This window comes from Ambystoma mexicanum, chromosome 11, assembly GCF_040938575.1.
Source record: "Ambystoma mexicanum isolate Mex_15411 chromosome 11, UKY_AmexF1_1, whole genome shotgun sequence".
In the NCBI taxonomy this organism is placed as follows: Eukaryota; Metazoa; Chordata; class Amphibia; order Caudata; family Ambystomatidae; genus Ambystoma; species Ambystoma mexicanum.
The window spans coordinates 853,583,914-853,607,081 of NC_090934.1; the positions used below are offsets into that span (position 1 = coordinate 853,583,914).

A 23,168-nucleotide genomic window follows, 5' to 3' on the forward strand; every position below is an offset into this window, starting at 1 on the left:
TGGTAGCTTGTTTACTAGTCACCTATCTTTGAAACAGCATTTTCCTGCAGGCTGGCTGACCTGGGTTTAGACTGTTGTGAGACAGGTTCGTTTTTCCCTAATGATGCATTGTTGCAATAGTAATCATGCTCAGTATGAGAGGACTCGCAGGTTCAGACATTTGGTGTATGTCCTTGGCCGACGAGCCAATGGGGCGCAGCTACCACCTGTGGTATAATGACTGAACGCCTCTAAGTCAGAATCCTCCCAAAACTGTTACAATACCGTAGCGCTGTGGAACCTCAGTTGCCGGCGCTTAGAAGTGCTCACCTTGGGACTCAAGTGTGGACAGAAGGGTGCCACCTCTCTCACTCGTAGTGCACCATGGGAAACCTGGTGCTAAATCATTCGTAGACAATCTGATTCTGGATCAGGGTTTGGTAAGTAGTAGAACAGCTATCTCACTGTGATCTATCTGATGGAAGCTTGTTTCCTAGCCATCTATTTCAGGTTTGCTGTGTCATGGTTATGTATTGTGGCCTTCCCATGGAAATTCGCATCAGCTTCAGCAATCATTTGATGGTGGTTCTTTTGACCGGTTGCTTGCATTTGTGGGTAAAATGCTGAAACAGGTTGCCCAAAATGAATCACTAATCTGTTGCATGCCACATGAGCATCTGTCAAAAGGAATAGGTCAAAGAGTTATCAAACTTTACTCTTTACCAGTATCAGAAGGTTGCAAGGCTGAGTTAGCCCAGGTAAGGATTCAACCGTGTAACCTGTACTACAGGTTGACAAAAACTCTCTTACCACCTCTTTAGCTGAAGGGGTGGAGTGTAGACTGAAGAGGAAGGCACCCCAAAGAAACACAAGTAGGAGTAAGACCAAGAGGAACATGGATAAGGAGGCTTCAGGAATAAAGGACGGACATGGAGGAGCTTTGGCAAACAGTATAGAGAAGGCAGATGCAAACTGTTTGTTTAGTTTACATGCAGCAGAGAAGTACCTGAAATGTGACTGATTGTGCCCCAACGGTTCTTTCTGACTACCATCTTCACAGGGTCAGGCCCTGACATTCTGAGGCATTCTGCCTAGTTATCAGTTTGTTTGGGCCTCCCTGCATCACTGGACCTACCCTCTCAGAAAATGCCATGCTTCCCTCACTCTCATGGGGATGGCTTATGATGTCCACATCCTGGGGCTGTTGGAGGTTCTCGATGGCAAGTTCTGGCATGTCCCTGTAGAGATATACAGATAATGAATGTAGAGACTGTGCGGCTTTATGCTGCTCCCCCTACACCCTTCCTCAAAGGTCAGAACATGTTTTGGACCCAGCTGCACAACTTACCCAGACATTGCAGTCCTTCTCAGAGCTTCCACCCGCAATTTCCATCTTTGACCCACACCTTGGGCACTCTGCAGGAACAAGACATGGTGTTACAAGCAGTACAATGTTTGACAAGGTGCGGCATAGTGCCTTTGCCCTCCTCCCCATCTAGCCACCGGCTGCTAAATCATACACTTATAGCAAAGTCTTCCGTATGGTAGGACATCCCTGACAAGTGCAGGAAGCACCACCAAAAGCACTACCTCAATCTGGGCCTCAATGGCCTTTCCCAAGTTGGACCCAGCCCCAGAAGGTTACACGAGATTAGAAGGTTCAAATCATTAAATGAAAATTATTCATACATTAGCAAAGGGTTCAAGGAAAATAAAAGAAATGAAGCAGAAGTCAGTAAGGGTAAGTAAAGTGGATAACGTCCTGAAGCTTCTTCTTACGTTTCCCCTACAGAGTAGGCTAGAACTTCCCCAGGCTTGCTCACCCCTGAAGCAGTGAGCACGTCCTTCACGCTGTCACTGGAGCTGGCAACCAGTTAAGCAATCTCTGTAGCAATGGCGTGGAGAGGTGATCTGGGTTAGCCCCAACACTGGATATCTACTGGGTCTGAGAGTGCCTCCTAAGCCTCCATTGGAGAAGGAGTCTCTATGATATTTTGGCCGTGATGTCGGATGGACCCTCTGGTCGAGCTGATCTCACAGCCACAGGTTCCCGCTTCTGCCAACCTAGTCCAATGATGCCCCGATATCACTGCTTCTTAGCTCTTGGAGAGAAGTTGAAGCCATGGCCTTTGCGGTTTAAAGTGGTACAGGGCACAAGTTTCATGACTTAGTAGGGTCTGAAGTTGGACTCGGAGGCACTGAGGTGGGGATTTGAGGTTTCTGAAGGTGCAGAGGAGCAAATTAATGTTAACTTGTTCGCTGTCCAACCTGGTTTCAAAAGAATAGAGTATATTCTAACAAAAGAAATGTCCAAATCAAAACCTTTTTCTTTTCTTTCTTGCTAAACGAACAATACTTACACTAAAGGCAGGCAACATAGAACATCACACATATACTACAAATGAACCACTTCATGGTAGAATTGGTTTGAGTGGGACAACAAAGAGCTGAGAGGCAGAAAGAGAACTAGGAGGGATACAGACACAGAGAGAGAAAGACAGGGAGTGAAAGGGAGAAAAAGAGCACACACGTGCTTGGAAATTATGCATTTTGGCGTGCTGGCATTAATCCACAAGGGGAAACTACTGTCCATGGTTCATGTTCTAAAATATTGAAATAATCAGCAGTTGCTCCATAACGAACATCATCACATTTGTAAAACTATCTTAATTAGCCAGTGAAATGACTTCTGCAGTTTAATTCTGTAAGACATTTTGCAGTTAATCTTTCAGCTGGTCTCCTTTGCTTTCAATAGAAATATTGGGCCCACTGAGATAGTGATGGAAGGTTAGCCATAAAAACCTTCACTTCCATGAACACAATTCTTCGTCTCTTTTGAGCAGTGATGTCAAGTCTGCTATGGATCAATTGTGTCCTGATCTAATACGAGTTTGGTGGTATCTGGGTGGTAAATCCACACAGATACCACCAAACTGTATTACCGTTACCACCACTTGGTCCGCCAGTATTACTGCCGGATTACAAGCGGCGCTAATGGTTGTAAAACCCCATTACATGGAGTTCCATTGCACTCCATGTGGGTGGGGGGGATTTGCCGGTATTACCAGTGATTTTTGCCAGTCAGGTACCTGATTTACCCCCATCTAGAAGCTGGAGGTGAATCAGGTGCCCAACCGACAAACTTGGAGTTGGGCAGTACGGTAACGTGCCAGTAAATGTTATTATCAGCACGTCATTACCGCACTGGCCAACTTGTAATGAGGTCCCTTGTATTGAAAACAATGTGTGTGGTGAGCCTGAAACATTAAGAAGCACATTTTGGAGGTGCCTGTAACGGAAATGAAGGCAAAAAAGATAGGCGTAAAGGTGTTAGGCCTGTCTTAACGCCTCCATTCTTGCTCTGGGGAATTTCCATTGTTTTTGAAGACGTAGGGCAGGTGCGGAACGGGAGTTACATTTCCATCACCCCTTTCACCTCCACCTTCAAAAACAACTTGGTTTTACACCAGCGTGAGATTTTCATGCTGGTATAAAACCAAAGATTTCCTGTGGAAACCGCCTGCTTTTAGCATTAGCAAAAAGCATGCGGTTTCCATAGGAAATCATTGTAAATGCTGCCATGAGTACATGGAAGGCAGTGTTAACTAATTTCGCACTGTAGAGCGCAAAAGAGAGGCACACAGATGCTTCCGCTGTCACTTTACACTTCTCTCTCCGCAGTGCAAAAGACAAAAATGTACATCTTTTTACATGTTAAATGTCCTTTTACAAAAGCCAACCACAGAGGTAATTTCTGCTGTGCATTAAGATCGTTTTTCAAATCTGATGATTTTCTCTAAAGCACAACTAGTGATCACTTCAATATTTTAAAAAGAAAATATGCATAGGAATACTTTTTTGCGTGTCGTAAAGGCTCATGGCCCTGGTGAAGAGGACATTTGATTATTTGCGGCACATGGTTTGTGGACACTGGAATGCATTTGTCCAGAAGAGAATAAAGGGAACTTCTGGTTATATACAAATGTCAAATGAAACCAATAGACACCCCAATGCGTGCCGTTGGCACCACAGGGAACCATTTGTAAATTGAATAATGTGAGGAATCCAATGGAGTCATCACGGATTCCCCAGCGATAGCCTCCTCGCATGTGGCCAGAGGACGGCAGCCGCTGCCCGATCCTGACCCTGGAGGTGGCTATGTGAGGGAGGATCACATGGGAGGAGACAACCACCGGAGAGATGTCATGGCATCTTTGGATGAGGTGAGGTATCCCCTATTTTCCCATGAGAAAGACCCCTGTTACCAAATACCCTAATGACCTATTGCCATGCTTCTGTTCCCCCCTATATGGAAATGAAAGAAACCTTTTTCCAACACCCTTTAGGCCAACCTGAAGAATAAAAACTCCAGCAACACCCTTTTCAGTTCTAGCTTTCCTTCATGTAGAACTGATCTTCCATATGGAATCATTGGGAAAGGCTCTCCAAGTACTATACATCAGAAACCATCAAGCGATTTAAATTCCCACACCCATCTAGGTCATCAGTTGATATCAGTGGACTTCATGTCCCATAACCACCTAGGTACTGAGAGTAGGAGGATGAAGGAATTGATGCAGAGCGTCAAGCTCAACCAGCGTGCTAGTTGTTTTGTAAAAGTACCTGTGTGCTGGACCTTTAAAAATGGTAACCGAACTATGAGAGGGAGCTCAGAAGAAGATGTGGTTTCTCCAGTGATGGCGAGCAGAAGCTGGAAGCACAAGCCAGTGTGGTGGAGCGAAGGAGCTCGCCAGCAAAGAAGGGGAGTAACATGGTGCCAGCAAGGCGGGCCGTGGAGACGGCAGGAACCGTGAGAGGATTCTTAGGTGCCCGGCTTCTGGGAGAAGCAGCGCTGTCCTTACCGAGAGAGCTGAAGAGAAGCAGACACGCAGGAGCAGAGAGCCGCAAGCAAAGCTAGAGAACCATTAGAGCCGCCCGGAGTGGGAAGCAAGCAGCAAAGATACACAGCGTAAGCGTGAGCAAGAACAAAGACGCTACACACAGCCGGTGAGTCAGCCTGAGCAGAGAGGCAATCCCGGGGCTTTTCAGCGATCACGCCAAAGACAATTTGAACCTTATGAAGTAACAGAAAGTGAAGCAATAAGAAGATTGCCTGTGAACCAAAAGGGCAGATTGCCAACCCGAACCCCAATATCAAAGGTGTGCATGAAATGCAAATGTGGGGAAAGTTTAAAAGAACAGTGAACTATTTAGATATACCAAACCAAGAAAGGTATATGCTGCTTGGATGTAAAGAGGAACTATAATATTTGAGATGTCCTGGCAAGCATGTACCAGGCAGATGAAAGTATAAGAAGGGAAGTCCTGGCAGGGAAGAATACCAGGCAGTTGAAAGTACAAGAGGAGAAGCCCGGGTGAGAGTATACCAGGCAATTGAAAGTGTAATAGAAGTCCTCGCAGGAGAGTACACCATAGTTGAAAGTACAAGAAGAAACGACCTGGCAGAAGAATACATCAGGTAGTTGTGAGCACATGAGAAGTCCTGGCAGGGGAGTATACCAGGCAGTGGAAAGTGCATAAAGAGACATGGCAGGGGAGTACACCAGGCAAATTTCAAACTTATAAATAAATAAAGACAGTGTTTTGTTGAACAAAGAAGGAACTTTTGTTAAAGGAGAACTTACTAAATTATACAATTTTTATGTAACAGGATTGTTATGGGTCAGGAAAGACACAACGAACTGTTAGACCAAGAGACATGTGTGATACCAGTGAAGAATCCAGGGAAAGGGAATAGCCCTCTGGCACTAAGGTCTTTTCCATCTTGGAGAACATTTACGTTGGAGCTGTTCTATTTTTAATTAAGAACACCTTTTGCCAAATACCAGGTTTAAGACATTTCCCTTCTCACTTCATTATTTTGTTTGTAGTGTGAGAGTCAGGATAAAATGTTTGGACACAAGGACGGCTTTTGATTTCTGACGTTCGTGACAAAGACAGATCATTAGTTTTTGTTTTTAGGTAGGGAAACTCCTTTTAGAGCACCTTCAGATAGGAATTTTTCCAACCCGTTTCATTTAATAAAAGTCTTTAACCAATAACATGACAACTTTGTGTCCAGCTTTCATTTCTGACCCCTCACAATAAGCATCAGGGCAATCCCCATATTTCTCTACAGTGTACACGTGCCCACCGGAAAGAGACCATAATCTAACTAAAAAACTGTTCACTACACATTAGTCATTTTACATAAAATGCTAATTGCATGTAAGGTACTACAAACCCTTGCACTTAAGTCTTGCTGGGCCCCTGCATGCACCTCTCAGCACTCTCAAAGCAGTCAGTAAAACTAATGAGTAAAGCAAGGCGATAAATAAAACACTCTCTGCAAATCCGCTTTGCCAGCAGCGTTTTATAATGGATTCAAATGGAATTCTCTTGGTCTTTAGCAGCTTGTAAACCAAGGCATATGTCATTGTAATCGTTTGGTTTTATTCCTGCATGAAAATCTCATGCAGGCATAAAACCAAATGCTGAGACGAAGGAAGAAAGCAAAGCAGAGATGCTATCCTATGCCTCAGGACAGCTGCAAAATGAACTGGAGCATAAAAGGAAAGTTGACATTGCTCTTACAGTCTTCTTTTACGCTCCACTTTATTAGAAAATGACCCCCAGGGGGGCTCACATTCAGATGAGCTGTAACGATAACGAAAGGAGTAAATGCTCACTTTCAGGCATTTGTATGGCGGAGATGAGGGGCGGAATGCAACTTCCGCTCCCTTCCTTCCTCTCCACGATACAAATGCTCCAGCATTTGCTCCGGGTTGGATTTTCATGCCAGAGCAAAAGCTGGAGATCCTTATGGGGTCTGCCAGCTTTACGTACCAGCACAAAAACAGGTGGACCACATTGGGATCCATTAAACACGCTGTCAGGCAGACAGCATTTCCAATTACAAATAAACGCTGTCCGACATGGACAGCGTTTACCTTTCATTGTGAACACTGTTTACCATGCAGTCATGGCAAGCAGTGTTGGCAAATGAAAAATAAATGCTCTCTGATATGCGAGCACGACAGAGAATGTTTATTTTTCATTGTGTGATGAATGGTTGTGCGAGCATGGCAAGCGGCACTCACAATCAAACGTTGTGGAGTGCAAATGTGAAGGGCAAAAGGAGGCATACACGCTTGTACACTGCCTTTTACCCTTTACATTTGCACCCTGCAGTACAAATGACCACAATTTGTTGGCGGGAACCCGCTTACATTACAGTATAAACATACCTGGTCCTTGTCGCCAAATTACAGGGAACTTGAAAATGAGCCCCTGAATGTTTTTGTAATCATTGGTCAAAGTAAGTGGATGGAGTGCACCCTCTAATGCAGAAAGGTTTTTAGTATATGAATAACTGTCAAGAGGAGTGGACGGAGAGTGGCAGTCCTGCAGGAGAGTCTGGAGAGTCTGTCACCCATTTCTACTGTTCTGCTGTGGGGGAGGACCCTTACATAAACCCCATACATCCGCGAAGTGGACGCGGAGTGGACGGAGAGTGGCAGTCCTGCAGGAGAATCTGGAGAGTCTGTCACCCATTTCTACTGTTCTGCTGTGGAGGAGGACCCTTACATAAACCCCATACATCCGCGAAGCGGACACGGAGTGGACGGAGAGTGGCAGTCCTGCAGGGGAGTCTGGAGAGTCTGTCATCCATTTCTACTGTTCTGCTGTGGAGGAGGACCCTTACATAAACCCCATACATCCGCGAAGCGGACGCGGAGTGGACGGAGAGTGGCAGTCCTGCAGTCATGACTGTCAGGGCTGCAAGGGCAAACCGAGAAATGCGAGAAATTGACATTGACATTGATCAAAACGACTCCTTGAGTGAGGAAGAGATGGAAGAAGAAGGTAGACGCCTGAGAAGCGCCAAGCATAGCCAGAAACAGCTGGGCCAGAAACATCAAGCGATAACCTGCAAGGAACACCTCGTGGCAAACACAGGATTGCCTCAAGCGGGCACCCTTAAGCAGTCGATGCAGCAAGATCAAGCGGCCATCACAAAGACAAAACCCACCAAAAGAAAAAACTACCAGCTGCAAGAGGCCCAAGAAGACTACAACACAGTCCAACTCGTCCCCCAGCGACGACCATCCTTACCTGGAAGAGTGGCCGAAGAAGAACCTGGAAGCCGGTCCAGCCAAGGCCCTGGCCCGCCGAAAATCTGCCCTGTCGCCACTCCGAGCCTCTGTGGCAGCGCAGGACCCCGCGGAGGTGGCCCTCGAAGGGGGGCCGCGGCCCACGTGGGACGGCGAGGATGGGCGGGCGGGAGGGCATAGCTGAGGAGGTTGGAGCCTTCGGCGGAGAAGCCGACGAGAGTGCGAGCCCCGGAGCAGGAGACAGGCTCGCCGGGCCGGCTCAGTCCTCTGTTCTTCCCTCCCTCCTCGGAGCGCCGCAGGGCATTCCCAGTCCACAACGGCAACTCTCGGAGGAGGGCTTCCGGGTGTGGATGATGCCGAGGGTGGGAGGGGAAAGGAGGAGGATGCAACAACGGCCTCCGGAGAGGCAGAGCTGAGGAGAGCGGGCAGGGGGAGCCCGATAGAGAGTTGTATACTCTTGGACCACCACCGCCGGCTCTGTGGGCATGGGTGAAAACAACGGCACTCATTCACAAAGAAGCAGAGGAAATGGCGGAGGAAGCTGCAGAGATCAACCCGGTCCCAGAAACAAACGATGAACAATTGAAATTAAACTCCAACAAAAAGAAAAGACAGAACAAGATCATTGACTTTTAGGAAACACAAGAGCGGCAAAACAGCGAAAAATAAGATTAGCCTCAGAACAAAAAAAATGTCCCAGAAGCCCGAACAACCACAAAAAAGGCCACGGCTAACGATGGACAAAACAAATGAAAACAGGCCACAGAGAGGGGAAGGAGGGTCATTTAAAAATTACATAAAAAACTACTTCCAGGCAAATAGAAGGAAAAAAGTAGCAAATGAGCCCTATCATAAGGAATTTACAGACCTAGAAATACTGGAAGCTTTAAATGATTGCTTACCGGTAGCCAAATTACGCAGAGTTGAGCACTATGTAAGCGAAAACCTGACACTTAGCAAAAGACCAGCGATAGTAGGCAGGAAGAAGGCACAAGGAAAACCAAGTGATCAAGAGAGGATGGAGGGGGAGACACCGACTTCGACGCCTCTCCAAAAGAGTACTACGAACTTACTAAGAGGTCAGTTAAATCTGGACCCGCTAAATGACTCCGATAATGAGGAAGACAAGAGTAACTCGGACAAAGAGCCTGAAACGGGGGCTGATACGCCTGAGAGCCAAAGAAAGTCTCACACCCCTCAAAACGAGAGTCTTATAATAGTCGAAATCGATAGCTCCAATGGCTCAACAACAGACAACGACGAGGGCTCTTGTAAGGCAAACATTGCAACACCTTCACCCCCAGAGAGCCCAGCCCTGAACCTAGAAAATGCCAAAGGAACAAATACAGATAAAGTTCACAAAACTCCAAACAAAACGCTGTTGCCTGAAAAACTTAACCAAACAGGGCTTAATAAACCCCGAAGAGAGAGCACGATAACAGAAAGGCCATCTATAGAAGGCACAGACAAATTAAACCGAGACAAATCATCGAGATCTCAAATCAACCTAAACCTGAACATGCGGGGAAATGACAACCACAGCCCCCAAACTGATAGAAACAGAAAAGGAAGAGACCCATCAGAAACAGAAAAATCACCCCGAGGCCACTGGGCAAATCAGACTACAACGTCAACTGACTCACCCACAAGAAGAGCTTCTGCACACCAACTGACTAGCCTGACGGGCCCCCCAAACAAAAAAAAAACAAAAAAAGAAATGGACTTATTGTCAATTATGTCATCAGTGAATATTGCATTGTCACCATTCATGAAGCTTTACGAAACCATTGCTGATTCTTTGAAAGATCATACAAGCATCCAAGCGATGATTTACAGCAAAGTCATCTTTCTAGAAGCATATGTCATGGCTTTGGAAGCCAGAAAAACAAACACAGCCAAAGCAAACGATGATAGCTTGTCCTCTCGACAAAAAGAGCATCATGGAGAAAAAGAACAAAGAGTGGTGGGCATAACAACGGGGACCCAAACTATTGCTACAATTGATCTTATAACAAAAAATTTACCAAAAGAGTGTGCAAATAAAGGGGTAAAATCAACATCAACTGTAAGCCAAGCAACTACAAACTCAAAGTCAAAAAAGAGACTATCGCCTAGACAACCCACAATTGGAAACCAAACTGCAGAAGGAATCTTCCAATTTTTCACATGCCCAGTAAATCAAAAGGAAACACCACAAAGGAAAGTCAGAGAACCAGATTTGTGGCAAACAAAAAACCTAGAATCTTCAGAAAAAAGAAACTCCAGTCTATCTCCATCAACAATTGATCACATTGATAATGAAGAACTGATGAACCTGAGCCAATATCCGCCAGAATACTCTCCTATGAGCCCAAAGGCATAAAGCCCCAGTGAAGTTCCAACCTCACAATTACATACAGAAAAAGAAAAAACAGTAACTGTAGGAAAACATAAAGAAGTGACTGGAGAAAAAGCAGTAAAAGATTCCAGGGAAAACGAGAAAAGTATAAAGAACAAGGGCGTCAGATTAACTGATACAGAAAGACAGATAAATTCAAAAAGGATGATGAAAGAAACAAAAAAAGGAAAAGAAAGGTCAAAGTCCAGAACTAGAGACAACCAGACCCCCAGACATCGGAAAAAAGAACAAAGACATAATTCCTTCAAACAGAAAGACGGTGAATATGGTAAATCAAGAAGGAGATCAAAAGACCGTCGGGATGAGCAAAAACAGAAAAGCTCACAGGAGAGCATCACCAAGGAGACCTCGTACTCAATCCAGGAACAACTACAATAAAAACAACGCTGAAAAGCGACTCAGTTCACCACAGGACAAAGGGGAAACTATTTTTCGTTACAGATCCAGAACGCAGAAATACAACCAAAAACCGAGAAAAGTGGACAAAGCAAAATGGTGCATAAAGCTGACACAAGTGAAAGAAAACAGAGATGAGATAACACTGAACCGAAACTCAGTGTTAAAATTTTTTATATACATTCAAAAGTTGAAACATATAAAATCAGAAGACTTGCTTGTGGTAGAGCCCAGCCACGTAAACTCAAAAGCAAAAACGGTGCTCCACTTAACATCAACAACGTTAAAAAACTTGATCTTTGACTGCAGTGAAGAGCTGGATGAAATGGGCTACGAGGTTAAAGTGCAATCAGCAACAAGCACAGAAGACAACAAAAAGGAGGCGGAAAACAAAGGGCGCAATACGTACAGGGAAAAACAAATAGTTAAACAACTAAAAAGCGCCACAACAACAACTGGTCGAAGGAAATCTCCCGTAAATAATAAGGAAAGAGCAAGACACCTGGAACCTGAAAAGAAACTGGGGGAAAATCAACCAGCCCCCAAAGAAAACTAAAACCACAAAAATTCCATAAAGACAAAGAAACAAAAAAACCTAACAGTGCCTGGATAACCCCGGAAAAAGCCGAAGAACCCTCAACAATAAGAGTTTCACAAAAAAGATGTGAACCCATGAAAGGTATATGGTCCTGGTTGCCCAAAACTTTGAGGGAAAAAAAGCAAATGCAGCAACCCGTGAGGGACGAGCACATTTTTCAAGCCAGACATTGTTCGACCCTCCAAAAGCAGGAATTAAAAATGTGCTCGTGGAATACGAGAGGACATATCCACCTACTGTCTCCTAGTGACATGGACCTGGGGTCATACGATTTAATATGCCTCCAACAGACCTGGCTGACCGAATCCCCCGTAATAAGGGGGTTTGAAGTCATCCTTGCACCAGCTAAACAAAAGGTGTCGAGGAAGACCCTGATCGGGTTTACTGATTGCATCTAAAAAAGACTGCGGGATCAAACAGGAAGAAATATTGATCAGTAACCAATCGATTCTGATGGTCAAGGTGTTGTGGACCCGACAGAAATCCGACAAAAAAGCCTACGAAAAAGACACCCTAATCATTTCAAACACCTATTGGAACCCAGCAAGCACAGAGCCTACCACCTATATAGGAAAAATCGAGGCCGCAATAGACGAGGCGCTAGCTGACCACTTGGTAAAATACTTCCTCATTTGTGGTGACTTGAACGCCACGTGCATGGGCTTGGATGAAAGGGAGTTGGATCAAGGTCAAAGCTCAACAGGCAAACTATGGGTCAAATTGATGAATTCAAGAAACCTTCACAATTTGCACGAAGCGTTCCCAGATTCGAAGCGCCCGCCATCGTGGGAAAGAAATGAATCAAAGGCTACCATAGATTACATCTTCGTCACCGAACCAATACTGGCAATAACGAAAGCCTTTGAAATCACACGAGTAACAGCAAGTGACCATAATCCCCTGTCAACAACCTGGATGTCAACAAGCCCCCGGAACGACTACGATGAGCACCACGTTGTTACTAATACGAAGGGAAATCGCCTACACCTTTCAAGTGACTCCATTGCGGAAATAGAAAATGGATTCTGCTCAATGCCAAACCACTTGGGCATAAACAAAACAGACTATACGCCACTTTTGACGAAGTTCAAGAAAAGTCGCACAACAAAAACGAAGAGGGAAAACCCCCCAAGACATGTGTACGATTTAATACTGGTGGAGAAACGTTGGGCGCTGCGTAAAACACAACGTAAAGCAAAATCTTCAGGATCTCCAGCGGCTGCGAGAGCAGCGGAATCGGAAACTAAACTCTACAAAGCCTGGGTAAATTGCCACAGATTGTCCCTCTATCAACAAGACGCTGAAAACATCCTAAAACTGATAAGCGGCAAAAATACAAAAGAATTCTGGAGAACTTTAAGAGCTGTTAACGAAACGCAAGAAAACACCATCATAAGCGAGATTGGAGAAACAACGTGGACAAAACATTACACTTCCATGTACCTGGCACCAACTATCCACTCAAAGCCACAAGGCGAAAAGTATTCAGAGCCATGGGTAAGCATAGACGACCCAGAGGAAATCCGACTAAAGATCATGGGCTTAAAAAATTCTCGTGCCCCGGGACCTGATGGGATTACGAACGTTTACTTAAAAACGAATCAAAATGAGTGGGCCAGCCTGCTAAGTAAAATCTTTGGCAGATGCTCCAACTTGTAAACGATACCATCCTCATGGAAATCAGCAACGATGGTACCTATATTCAAGAAAGGAGACAAAAAGGATCCGGCAAACTACAGACCTATTGCTCTCCTGGATGTTATAGGTAAAGTGTTTGGCTCAATGCTCCTCGACCGCTTTAAGATCTGGGCGGAAGAATCACCTTGCAATGACCCATTCCAAACAGGATTAAAAAAAAACTTGGGCACGACAGCTAACATTCTAATGCTAAACGTGCTGAAAAACAGTATTGGAGGGGGAACGAGAATCTTTGTTGCGTTCATCGATCTGACCCAAGCGTTTGATCGTATAGACAGGGTCAGTCTATGGTCTAAACTTGAAGCCTGGGATTGCCCACCTTCCATACTAAACCCGATCAAGGCACTGTATACTGACACCTCTATACGTATTCGACTTGACCAAAACGGCCTTTTGTCATCACCCATTCCAACAGCGTGGGGAGTGAAGCAGGGGTGCCCACTGGCTCCGGCCTTATTTCTGGCATTTATCAGCGACATCCAAGATGATGACACAGAAATTCAAGCATTTCCTCGAAAAATCTGCAAAACCCCTATAACGCGACTTCTTTACGCAGACGACCTGGTCCTATTTGACCATACACCAATAGGTCTGCAGCGCCAATTGACAAAGCTTCAAGGGTACATGCAAGAAAACAAACTGGAAATAAATGTAAAGAAAACAAAATTCCTAGTATTAGAAAAATCGACCAGGAAAACAGAAAAATTGAGACTAAAACTGGAAGGATCATTGATTGAGAGAGTGTTCGATTTTAAATACCTAGGAGTAATTCTGGACGCCTCTTCACAAGACAAAGCTATGCAACTGGCCCTGTTGACCAAAGTCAACAACCTGGCAGCCCAAGCTAGAGCCATAGATAAAAAGTTCGGGCGATTCTCGCTGATCCCAGTGTTAGAACACTACAAGAAAAAGGTGATGCCGACACTAACATATGGGGGAGATGCAATGATGAACCTACCACCACCCATTTGGACAAAAATTGAGGCAAAGTTTTGGCGTAAAGTTCTTACACTCCCTTACTCGACCCCAATTGCCTCAATTCGACGAGAGCTCAGCCTACCATCTCTTAGAAGTTCAGTTTCACAATCGTCTTTAAGGCTGTTCAGGAAATGCCGGACGGCCGAGCCACCGTCAATATACTACCTCATCAACCTGGAAATAGAAAGGAACACAAGTAAAACTCTCAACAAATGGAAAGAAGAAAACATCAGTTTGCTGGAACAGGTACAGGCGGACGAAGAACAACTAATAAAGAACCCAAAGAGAATCTTTACTAAAATTAAAGAACTTGACTGGATAAATACGTTGGAGACAGCAGGAAAGAACAAATTAACCCTACACCTGCCACCAAACATGAAAACACTCAATGAACTCCAAGAGTACATAAAGAAGTTCCCATCCAGGAAGGGGAGAGATATGTTGATGAGGGCCCGTCTGAACGTATTGCAGACAAATGAGATTTTGTCAATAAGAGGCAAATCGGAGAACAACCTTTGCCGATTCTGTGCAACAAAAGAAAAGGAAACAATCCGCCATTTGCTCCTAAAATGTGCCTCTAACCAACATAAGAAATCGATACTTAAAACCAACCTTCACAGACTTCACCATCGCGGACAAAGAAATATGTTGGTTGCGTCTGATTGGCGGCGACAAAACGCAATGGCAAATAGCCACTTACAAAATCTTGGAAACTATAAACTGGCCAACGAAGGCACATTTTTAGAGAGCTGCTTTCTTTTTTTCGTTTTTTCACAACAGACCAAAAGACAGAAACTTTACATTTTGTAAAAATCTTTTTGATTAAACACAAAAAAAAAAACGGTCAAAAACACTTTCTCAAATGCCGGACATTTTAATGTCTGGACATTTTAATGCCTGAATACTGCAGCTTTGGGAGGAAAAAAGCTGATGGTACACAATAAACCTGTTCACTTCTTTTGCCTGCACTCGATACATACTGCCTCATCACGAGTTTGGCGGTAACCCTTCAATGCGGCAGTAATGCTATTACTGCCGCATTTAAGGGTCTGCCAAATCACGGGTTTGGCAGGATTTACCCCCAGCTTAGAGCTGGCGGTAAATCTGTGGCGAGTTGGCCGATTTATGGCGCTATTACTGCGCACTCATGGTAGTAGCACAGAAAATTCCCCATGGGCCCAATGGGGAATGGGGAATTCTCGAATGGGCCCAATGGGCAATGGGGAATTACTGTTCCGCCAAACCCGTGATCCGGCGCTAATAGTGCCCGGGGGGTTTGGCGGTAATGCTAATAGCCCCTGCGGTATTACCACCGGATACCGCCCAACTTGTGATAAGGCCCACCCAAATCTGAGGCACTTGTTTCTAGAAGAGATGACAGGAGGCCTCAGCAAGTCCCAGGGCTGCTTTTATGATTAGGACCAAGGATTGATCAGCTTCTAAGGTACATTAAAAGCTGTTTCCAGGGAACTTCGGTAAATCCGTCAAAGGTTGAGTACTAGAGGCAAAGTGGGTATATCTTGCGGATAGAAACTGGTGACGCTCAACAGATGTTGTAAGAAGTCAGCTGAGACTGGTGCAGCCTCATTTGAAATAGACTGTGTTGTTATTGCTCCAATCCTCATACCTATGTGTGAGATTTAATAACCTAGGAATGTTATATCTTATTCATTGATACAAAGGTTTTGAGCTTTACATGCAATCACCGTGCCCGTAACATATTGGGTCATTTACTGAACATGTTCTGGAAATATGAGTCCACATGCAGTGACATATCCTGTGAGACATGAAATGCAGTACTGATAAATGATGGAAAGGTAGTGGGCGCATTCATTAAACCAAATGGAACAACTAAAGCCTCAAGGAGCACAAACGCCTGAAAGCCGTTTTCCACTCGACCCCAGATCTTATCAGACTGGCCCTGTGAGCTAAACTCAGGAAAAAATAGACCTTTTCACCCCCGTAAAGAATTCACGTATTAAACATAGGCAGCGCTGATTAGATATCATCGCTGCAACCAGGGCAAGGTCATCTTTTTTTAAATTTAATTCACACTTTTCTCAGCAGCCCCGGTGATGTTATAGAATTAAAAAAGGATGTGTTTGGAAAAAGATGATTATTTTAAATACATTGATGTAATAGAAAGCAACATTGAAGCACAATCGACATTTTCCAATCAAATTGAAGACTAATTATGGTTTTGTAAATGTACACAGACACTAGAACCACACATAAAAGCCAGTACTTACCATCAGCTTTGCAAACAGACGTTCCCAGTTGCCAATGCGCTGATAACGAGCAACGCTCCGAGACTAAGAGGGGAGATATTACAGAGCAGAGGGAATCAAATGCTGAGGGAGACGCGCACTGCTGACCCCCCAAGACTCTCCACACCTTGCGATCACCACACTCTCACTTCCACTTCTAGAATCACACCACTCACCTGCCCTCACTGCATCCTCTATTCTAGCCCTAGATCCTGCGGCCTTCATGTCCTCCACCCTTGCTCATCCCCACCACTGCATCCTCCACTCCTTGCCCTCCTTTTGCACATCCTCATCAACTCTCTCTCTAGCCCTCACTATCCTCACCCGTCATCCCTAGAACTCCATGACACATCCTAAACAACAGCCTCCTCAATTTCCATTTCCCCGTCCCCAGACATCCTCCATTTCAAGCCCTTTATTAACCTACCCCCTCTATCTCTTCACTCTTGCTAAAACCTGCCCTCAATCCCTTGGTTATACAGACAGCTACACAATGCCCTCCAGTTCCGGAACCATGCGCGTCTCTTCCTACCAGTGTCTTCTATGCTCCTTTCTCCCATCTATATTTATTTATTTATTTATTGATTGAGCATTTGTTAGGCGGAGGGAACAGGGGTGTAAAAAACAGTAGCAAAACAGTAAATATACAATTGTGGTCCTACTAGGCCTTGTGGCATTCGGACAGGCAAGTGCAGTGGAGAGAAGTGCGGGACATCAGGAGGGGTGTGTGGAGGGGAGGGGAATTGGGTGGGGGGAGCAGGTTATGGCAAATGCTGGTTGGGAGCCCAGGAGGGAAGTGTCAGGGGGTAGCCAGGGAGGAGGCCAATGGCTAAGTGCAAGGGCAGAGGAATCCCAGGGGTGGGATGCACAGCCGTCGGGCATGGGGCCAGTATGGGCAGTGCTGAGGGGTTGCTGATGTCGACTGGTTAAAGGACCAGGTAACTTGTGAGATTCATGAAGGACCAGGCCACTAGTCTCAGCGGCAGAGGAGTGATTAGCAGGGAAGTGAAAGAGGGAAAGAGGTAGACAAAAGGAGAGTTTTGAGAAGTTTCCGGAACTTGAGGAGGACCGGCTCGAGTCTGAGAAGGGCAGGGAGGCTGTACCAAAGAGAGGTATCAGCCGAGGAGAGAGACCTGCCCCCACTCTCTGCTTCGAAAATCATTGACAAGCAAAGCATTGGAGTTAGAGGAGTGGAGGGCTCGAGCAGGGAGGTATTTAGGGAGGGAAAATTGGACATAGCGTGGTCCCAGGCCCCCAGAAAGCCTTGTGGATGATACAGAGGATGAATTTGATTGTTTCAGCCACCGGGAGCCAGTGTAGAGATTTTAGGGCTGGAGAGATGTGAACCTGGGGCTTGAGGCCAAGGATAAGTCTTGCAGCCCTATTTGGGATTAGCTGAAGGGGGCATAGAGAGGAAAGGGGGAGGTTCAGGAAGAGGTTGTTGCAGTAGACCAGCTGAGGAAGGACCAGAGCTCTGGAGACGCTGAGCTTCTGGGAGAAAGGTGAGGAAAGAGAGAATGCTTCTAAGGAGGTGAAGCTGGAAGTGGGCCTTCTTGGCACCCAACACTGCAGGCCTGGACCACCCAAGGTCTGCCTAAGGATGAGAGCCCCTATGCCCACTTTGCTTTTCCTGCTATGCTCTAACTCCTCACTGCACCATGGCATCATATCTGACACACTCAATCCGTTGACCATCAAATCCAAACTCCCCGTAGGAATTAGTGCCCTCCATGCTCTCAACCATCTTAAAAACAGACCAACAGATTTAACTAAACTGAGGACATTTACAAGGACTTACCTGGGCCTCCAGCACTTGCAGGCGTCTGATTGCCAACGATAGATAGCTCTGCTTCCTAAAAATATCACAGTTTATCTTGTGAGCTACATACATCTTGACTATCCTCCTCTTACATTTTACACCCCCTCCACTTCACCACACCCTTCTCTTCCCAGACCACCTCTGACCAAATCCCAAACAATTACCTTTATGTAATTTTGTTCCACATGCACAACCCTCACCCGGACCCCCATTGTTACCTTTCGTAGTTTCTGTGAAGCTTCTCAAGGATTTGCTTCTTCTGCTCCCAGGGAGTGGAATGAACCTGCACCAAACGTACAAGCTCCATGCTGGGGACGGACAGGTCTGACACGCTGTCAGTGACACGAATGTCAAAATATGTGGTCAAAAAGAACAGGAGATAAAAAACAGAGATGACCATAGAAATGGTACAATAGCCAGTGGTCAACCAGGACATAAAGAAAGGATATCAGAAGGCAGTCAAGATGGTAACAACAACATTGGACAGAAAAACAGGACATCAACAAGAAAAGGTGACAACAACCGAAGGCTAACCAGTGCATGGTCAAAGGGCATCTCACCAACATCAAGAAAGAGGACAACAAAAACAGGAATCATCAAAACTAAGGTGCAACATATAAAGATGATCAAGAACATGAGGCAATAAAAAGGAGTTAACAAGAACAATAAAAACATTCACACTCTGAAAAGATATTTTTATTAGCAAAATGGCAAAAACCAACCAATGATGAAGAATGGCTCCTGGGAGGGAAATCCATCCTCCATTACAACGTATTGTGTTGTTCATTTTTTGTATTGTTAACATGTGGTGAGACCAGCAGCCCCATAAGAACAGAACATATGTCACTATTTGGGTATTTATGGACCTGTGTATGTGCTCTGAGATTAGTGTGTTTCATTGAATATGGAGGTCCCACAGCCACTCTAATAACTGAAGCCCACCACATCTCTCCCAGGGGTCACAAGGCTCCTTTGCAACTGGTGACGTGTGCATTTTGCCATTGTATTTTTGCTTGCTTATCTGCAACACTCTGGTTTGATTGACATGTGTATGAGTGTGTGCTCCTGTTTTGGCAGTAAGCAAGTAGTGCTGCTTTGTCATCTTGATGGCACCCCCCTCCACGGGACTCCCACTTTCTCAACTCTCCTGAATGTTGTCCATGAGCTTGGGTTTCCTGTAAGCACTTAGAAGCTGTCCTTCCCTGAGATTCGGAATATTGCCCTCTGCGCCTGTATTCAAGCTATAAGGGGAGTCAGCCCACACCTGGGCACCAGGGTTACCCTGATGTTCACAAGACTTTCTTAATAGTAAACACAGTGAAGCAGCCACGGCTAAACAGTCAAGAGAGGAGCAGGGTGGTAAAAGGGACAGTAACCCATTTCTAACACTCAACAAGCGAACGTCCACACAACATATTATTCAAAATATACATCGTTATCTGGTTTGCAGCAAAAGGCAAAAGGACCTCACACCAAGGAAAGGAGAACGCGACTGTAAACCCAAGTATCAGAGGTGAAGGCTACAAAGGCAAGGAAGATACTCAAGGGTCAAAATACAATACGTCGCAACAATGAGTATATGTTATATGTGCTGAAAAACTCACAATATGCACAGTATATCTGAAAGCCAATGAGTGATATGTTCAAAGTGGTGAGGTTAACAACTGGATATTTTATTGTATAAAGAAGGATTGCACATGCGCATGCAATTTAAATGGTACAGTTGACAAATTGCTGGAGTCACGCTCCATATTAAAATGTTTAAACACATTGCGGAAAACAATTACTGATATGTGAGCCATATGGCTATAACCACCATGCAAAAAACATTAATTTCTGAATTTTACAAAATATATAATTAAATCTGCATAGTACATATAAAGGCTACATATGATGATGGAGGAACAGAAGACCAACTAGTTTCGGCGATCACCCCTGCTTATGGCCGCATTCGTCAGGGTCAGAGTAATGTATCCACCTCTAGTCCTAGATGACACAGGTGTGTCTGCCAAGCCATGGATGATAGCGTGCCCGAACAGGATGCACAGGGGCTCCTTGTTAAATATAGCGCTTTGAACATAGCGTCCGTCTAGTAGGCGCAGTCCAGCATGTGTGCGCCAGTCGACTAATATGGGTGAGCCAGTACAGTCCCAAGATGCTCGCTAGCTTGGCGGTATAACCAGCGTCTCCACCATGTTGTACTCTCGATCTGGGACAGAATCAACAGCAGTATTGTTTTGTAAGTAACCTTGGAAAACAGTTGTGTTTCTTGTTTTGTGCCTGTGCCAAAGTTGGGTCATTGGAGAGTTCAAAGTCAACCAGAGCCTCTGATCACTCAAGGTGACCAAGTTCAGGTTAGGATGATCCCGCTAAATCAGGTTTAGAGGATAATTCTAAAGGGAATACACGTCTCCCAGCATAATTATTTCAGCAGTGGGAAGGAATAGGCAAGCACTTGCAGTTATAGTAACGCAACCAGGACCTGTCAAAATGTTTAGGAATTATTTCAGTCAAAGGGCATAGCTGTTAAAGATTTGCTATGGTTAAGCAAAGAAGGTACTGGTGAAGAAAGGAACATTCCTCCATAAAAAGGGAGCCTTTGAAGTTGCCAGGGCTGTGGCTGGGTCAAAGAGAAAAGTGATCTGATTTTGATTTGTCTCATATCTGAGGCCGCATGTCTAGTAGCCAGGCTGTGCAATGCAGGTCAGGTAAGCATGGGGTTCCTCTGGATCCCAGGGCTCGTTGATAAAGGTTTATTGATTTGAAGAATGTCTTTTGTTACAACAGCTCACAGACTCTGCCAGTGTTTTACCTTCGGTCATCCAGCGCTCCTGCCTCTTCGTAAATAGCCAGATATGGCAAGCAGCAAGGAATCTTATGGGGCAGAAGGGTCATGAAGGCTTCCAACCAAACTGGTCCCACCATTTCAATGGGAGGGAGTACAAGTCATGGTTCCCTTTGGTCAGTAAAGCAGTCTGGACGCTAAAGATCCAAGCAGCACTTGGCCTTCAGGGTTATTTTGTACAGATCACAGCACCGCTTCCATTGGCTGTTTCAAATTTAGGCTGCTTTTTGTTGCTTTGGGACACACCTCAGCGATTGACAGTGTTTTTGGGTGTGGTTTTCCTTGTCTTATAGTACTATTGGAAGCTGAGTGCATATTTAGCCTCCAATCACACAACGTGCATTGTTTCAAACGATTGGTAGCTACCACCTACTCTGGCCAGACAGCATTATCCACTGCCCTATTCCAGCCAATACTATTGAATGCTTATGAGGAGTCATGGTGCTACCTCTTAATTGAACCCTTAGTGAACAACATAGTCACATCTTGCTTCTTCCGCCTCCACTCTCTGTCAAATCCCCCATTACCTTCCATTCCCCCAACAAGTCCAAATGGTGAATGCCATAGTCCTTTCACCCCTAGGCTATGCCAACAAACTTTGTAACCAACCTACCTGCTGGAAAGGCCAATACATGGTCCCCAAATGAGTGCTATGCCTATGGCTTGCGTCAACAATTCCCAGCCCTACAGACACTTAAAAGGTTCACATTGTATCAACAATTAAAAGGCTAGGTGCTCTACATCACACAAGAGCTTCAAATTACAAAGGTCCAGAATTCCTCCAGGAGACACTTTCCAAATATCAGAGGGGCCGTATCCTGTGCATTCAATAAGCCTCTGTTATGGTAGAAGCTTTAGGGTGATAAACGTTAATGTGACCTGGCAGTAGTTTGCTAATCCTCATCCAGGACAAACAGGACCAGCTAGGCTTCAGCCAGTAAAATACACAGCCAAATACTGTACAGGACACATCACGTCTCAACCTTAACATTCATTCATATATCACTCTTTGCTTTTTGTTCACCAAGTCCAAACCAGCCCCATAGACCAGACAGCAAGCAGACCCCAAACTCAAGTAGCAGCTTACGGCACATACACAAGAGGCCACTGAGCTAAGGATGGAGACATGGCATAATGGCCACACTACAAACAACCTGCTCTCAATGTCAACATAGTCACACTGGTCATACGGCACATCAACGTTGGGCATTTACTCCGACTAGGGAGCACCGCAACCTCTTCTAACTTGCACCCAACCCACTACCTATGTCTTTCAGCTGATGGCTGAGCCCAGGCAAAATTGTCACAACACATAATAATTAACTTATTGTAAATAACAGCTCACTGATACAGTACAGAATGCCCCACAAGATGGTACCACAGAACTTTCGGCACCCACATATGGTGACCTTTTGGTCAGCCATTCTTTCTCTTTACTTGTCTCCCCGCCCTGGAATCACCACACAAGACAGCCATACCCATGATCCTGACCCTGTACCCTCTTTACCACTTCCATAAATGCTACACCACACAGGGCAAGACCCACAATCCACACTGTTTAGTCTGCTCTTCTATGCAGTGCAAGGGCCAAATCGTACCAATCTGTACAATCCCCTTTGAGAAACAACCACATATCATACACAGGAGAAAGGATACTACACCACAATTTTCATCCCTCACTCCCCCACATATAATTTACCAGTCTGACATATGGCAACCCCACTGGCGCCACCATTACTACTGCCGCACTGATCAGATGTACCTCCCCTAGGAACAACAACAGTAATACCACCAAAACATCCATGCTGACTAGATTGCAGACAAAACATACACCCAACACCTTCACTGCTGCAACCAAACACATCATACCACACCCGCACATTAAACATTGACTACCAATACTGCATCCATGTCTGCCATCCTCAACTGCTTTGAGCAACCATTCCTCCTGAAAGCAAGCACATCTAATATCTCCTATTTCACACACATCATATTACAGCCCCACAAGCTCTCCACTTCAGAAGCATCACTTTATACAATTACACCCATCAATTCCACTCTTCCTGGCCAATCATA

The 23,168-nt window shown here is 45.1% G+C and overlaps 1 protein-coding gene across 1 annotated transcript in view; it reads right to left on the minus strand.

Moving 5' to 3' along the window:
- LOC138505049 (uncharacterized) overlaps positions 1 to 23,168 on the minus strand; it is a 271,079-nt gene that overhangs the window by 155,723 nt on the left and 92,188 nt on the right. Inside the window, exons 5-9 of the mRNA XM_069625377.1 lie at positions 18,466 to 18,579; positions 18,227 to 18,281; positions 16,411 to 16,473; positions 1,328 to 1,395; positions 1,115 to 1,217 (exon numbers count right to left, since the gene is read on the minus strand). Of these exons, the coding sequence (XP_069481478.1) occupies positions 1,115 to 1,217; positions 1,328 to 1,395; positions 16,411 to 16,473; positions 18,227 to 18,281; positions 18,466 to 18,579 (403 nt within the window). The remainder of the gene's footprint in view (positions 1 to 1,114; positions 1,218 to 1,327; positions 1,396 to 16,410; positions 16,474 to 18,226; positions 18,282 to 18,465; positions 18,580 to 23,168) is intronic.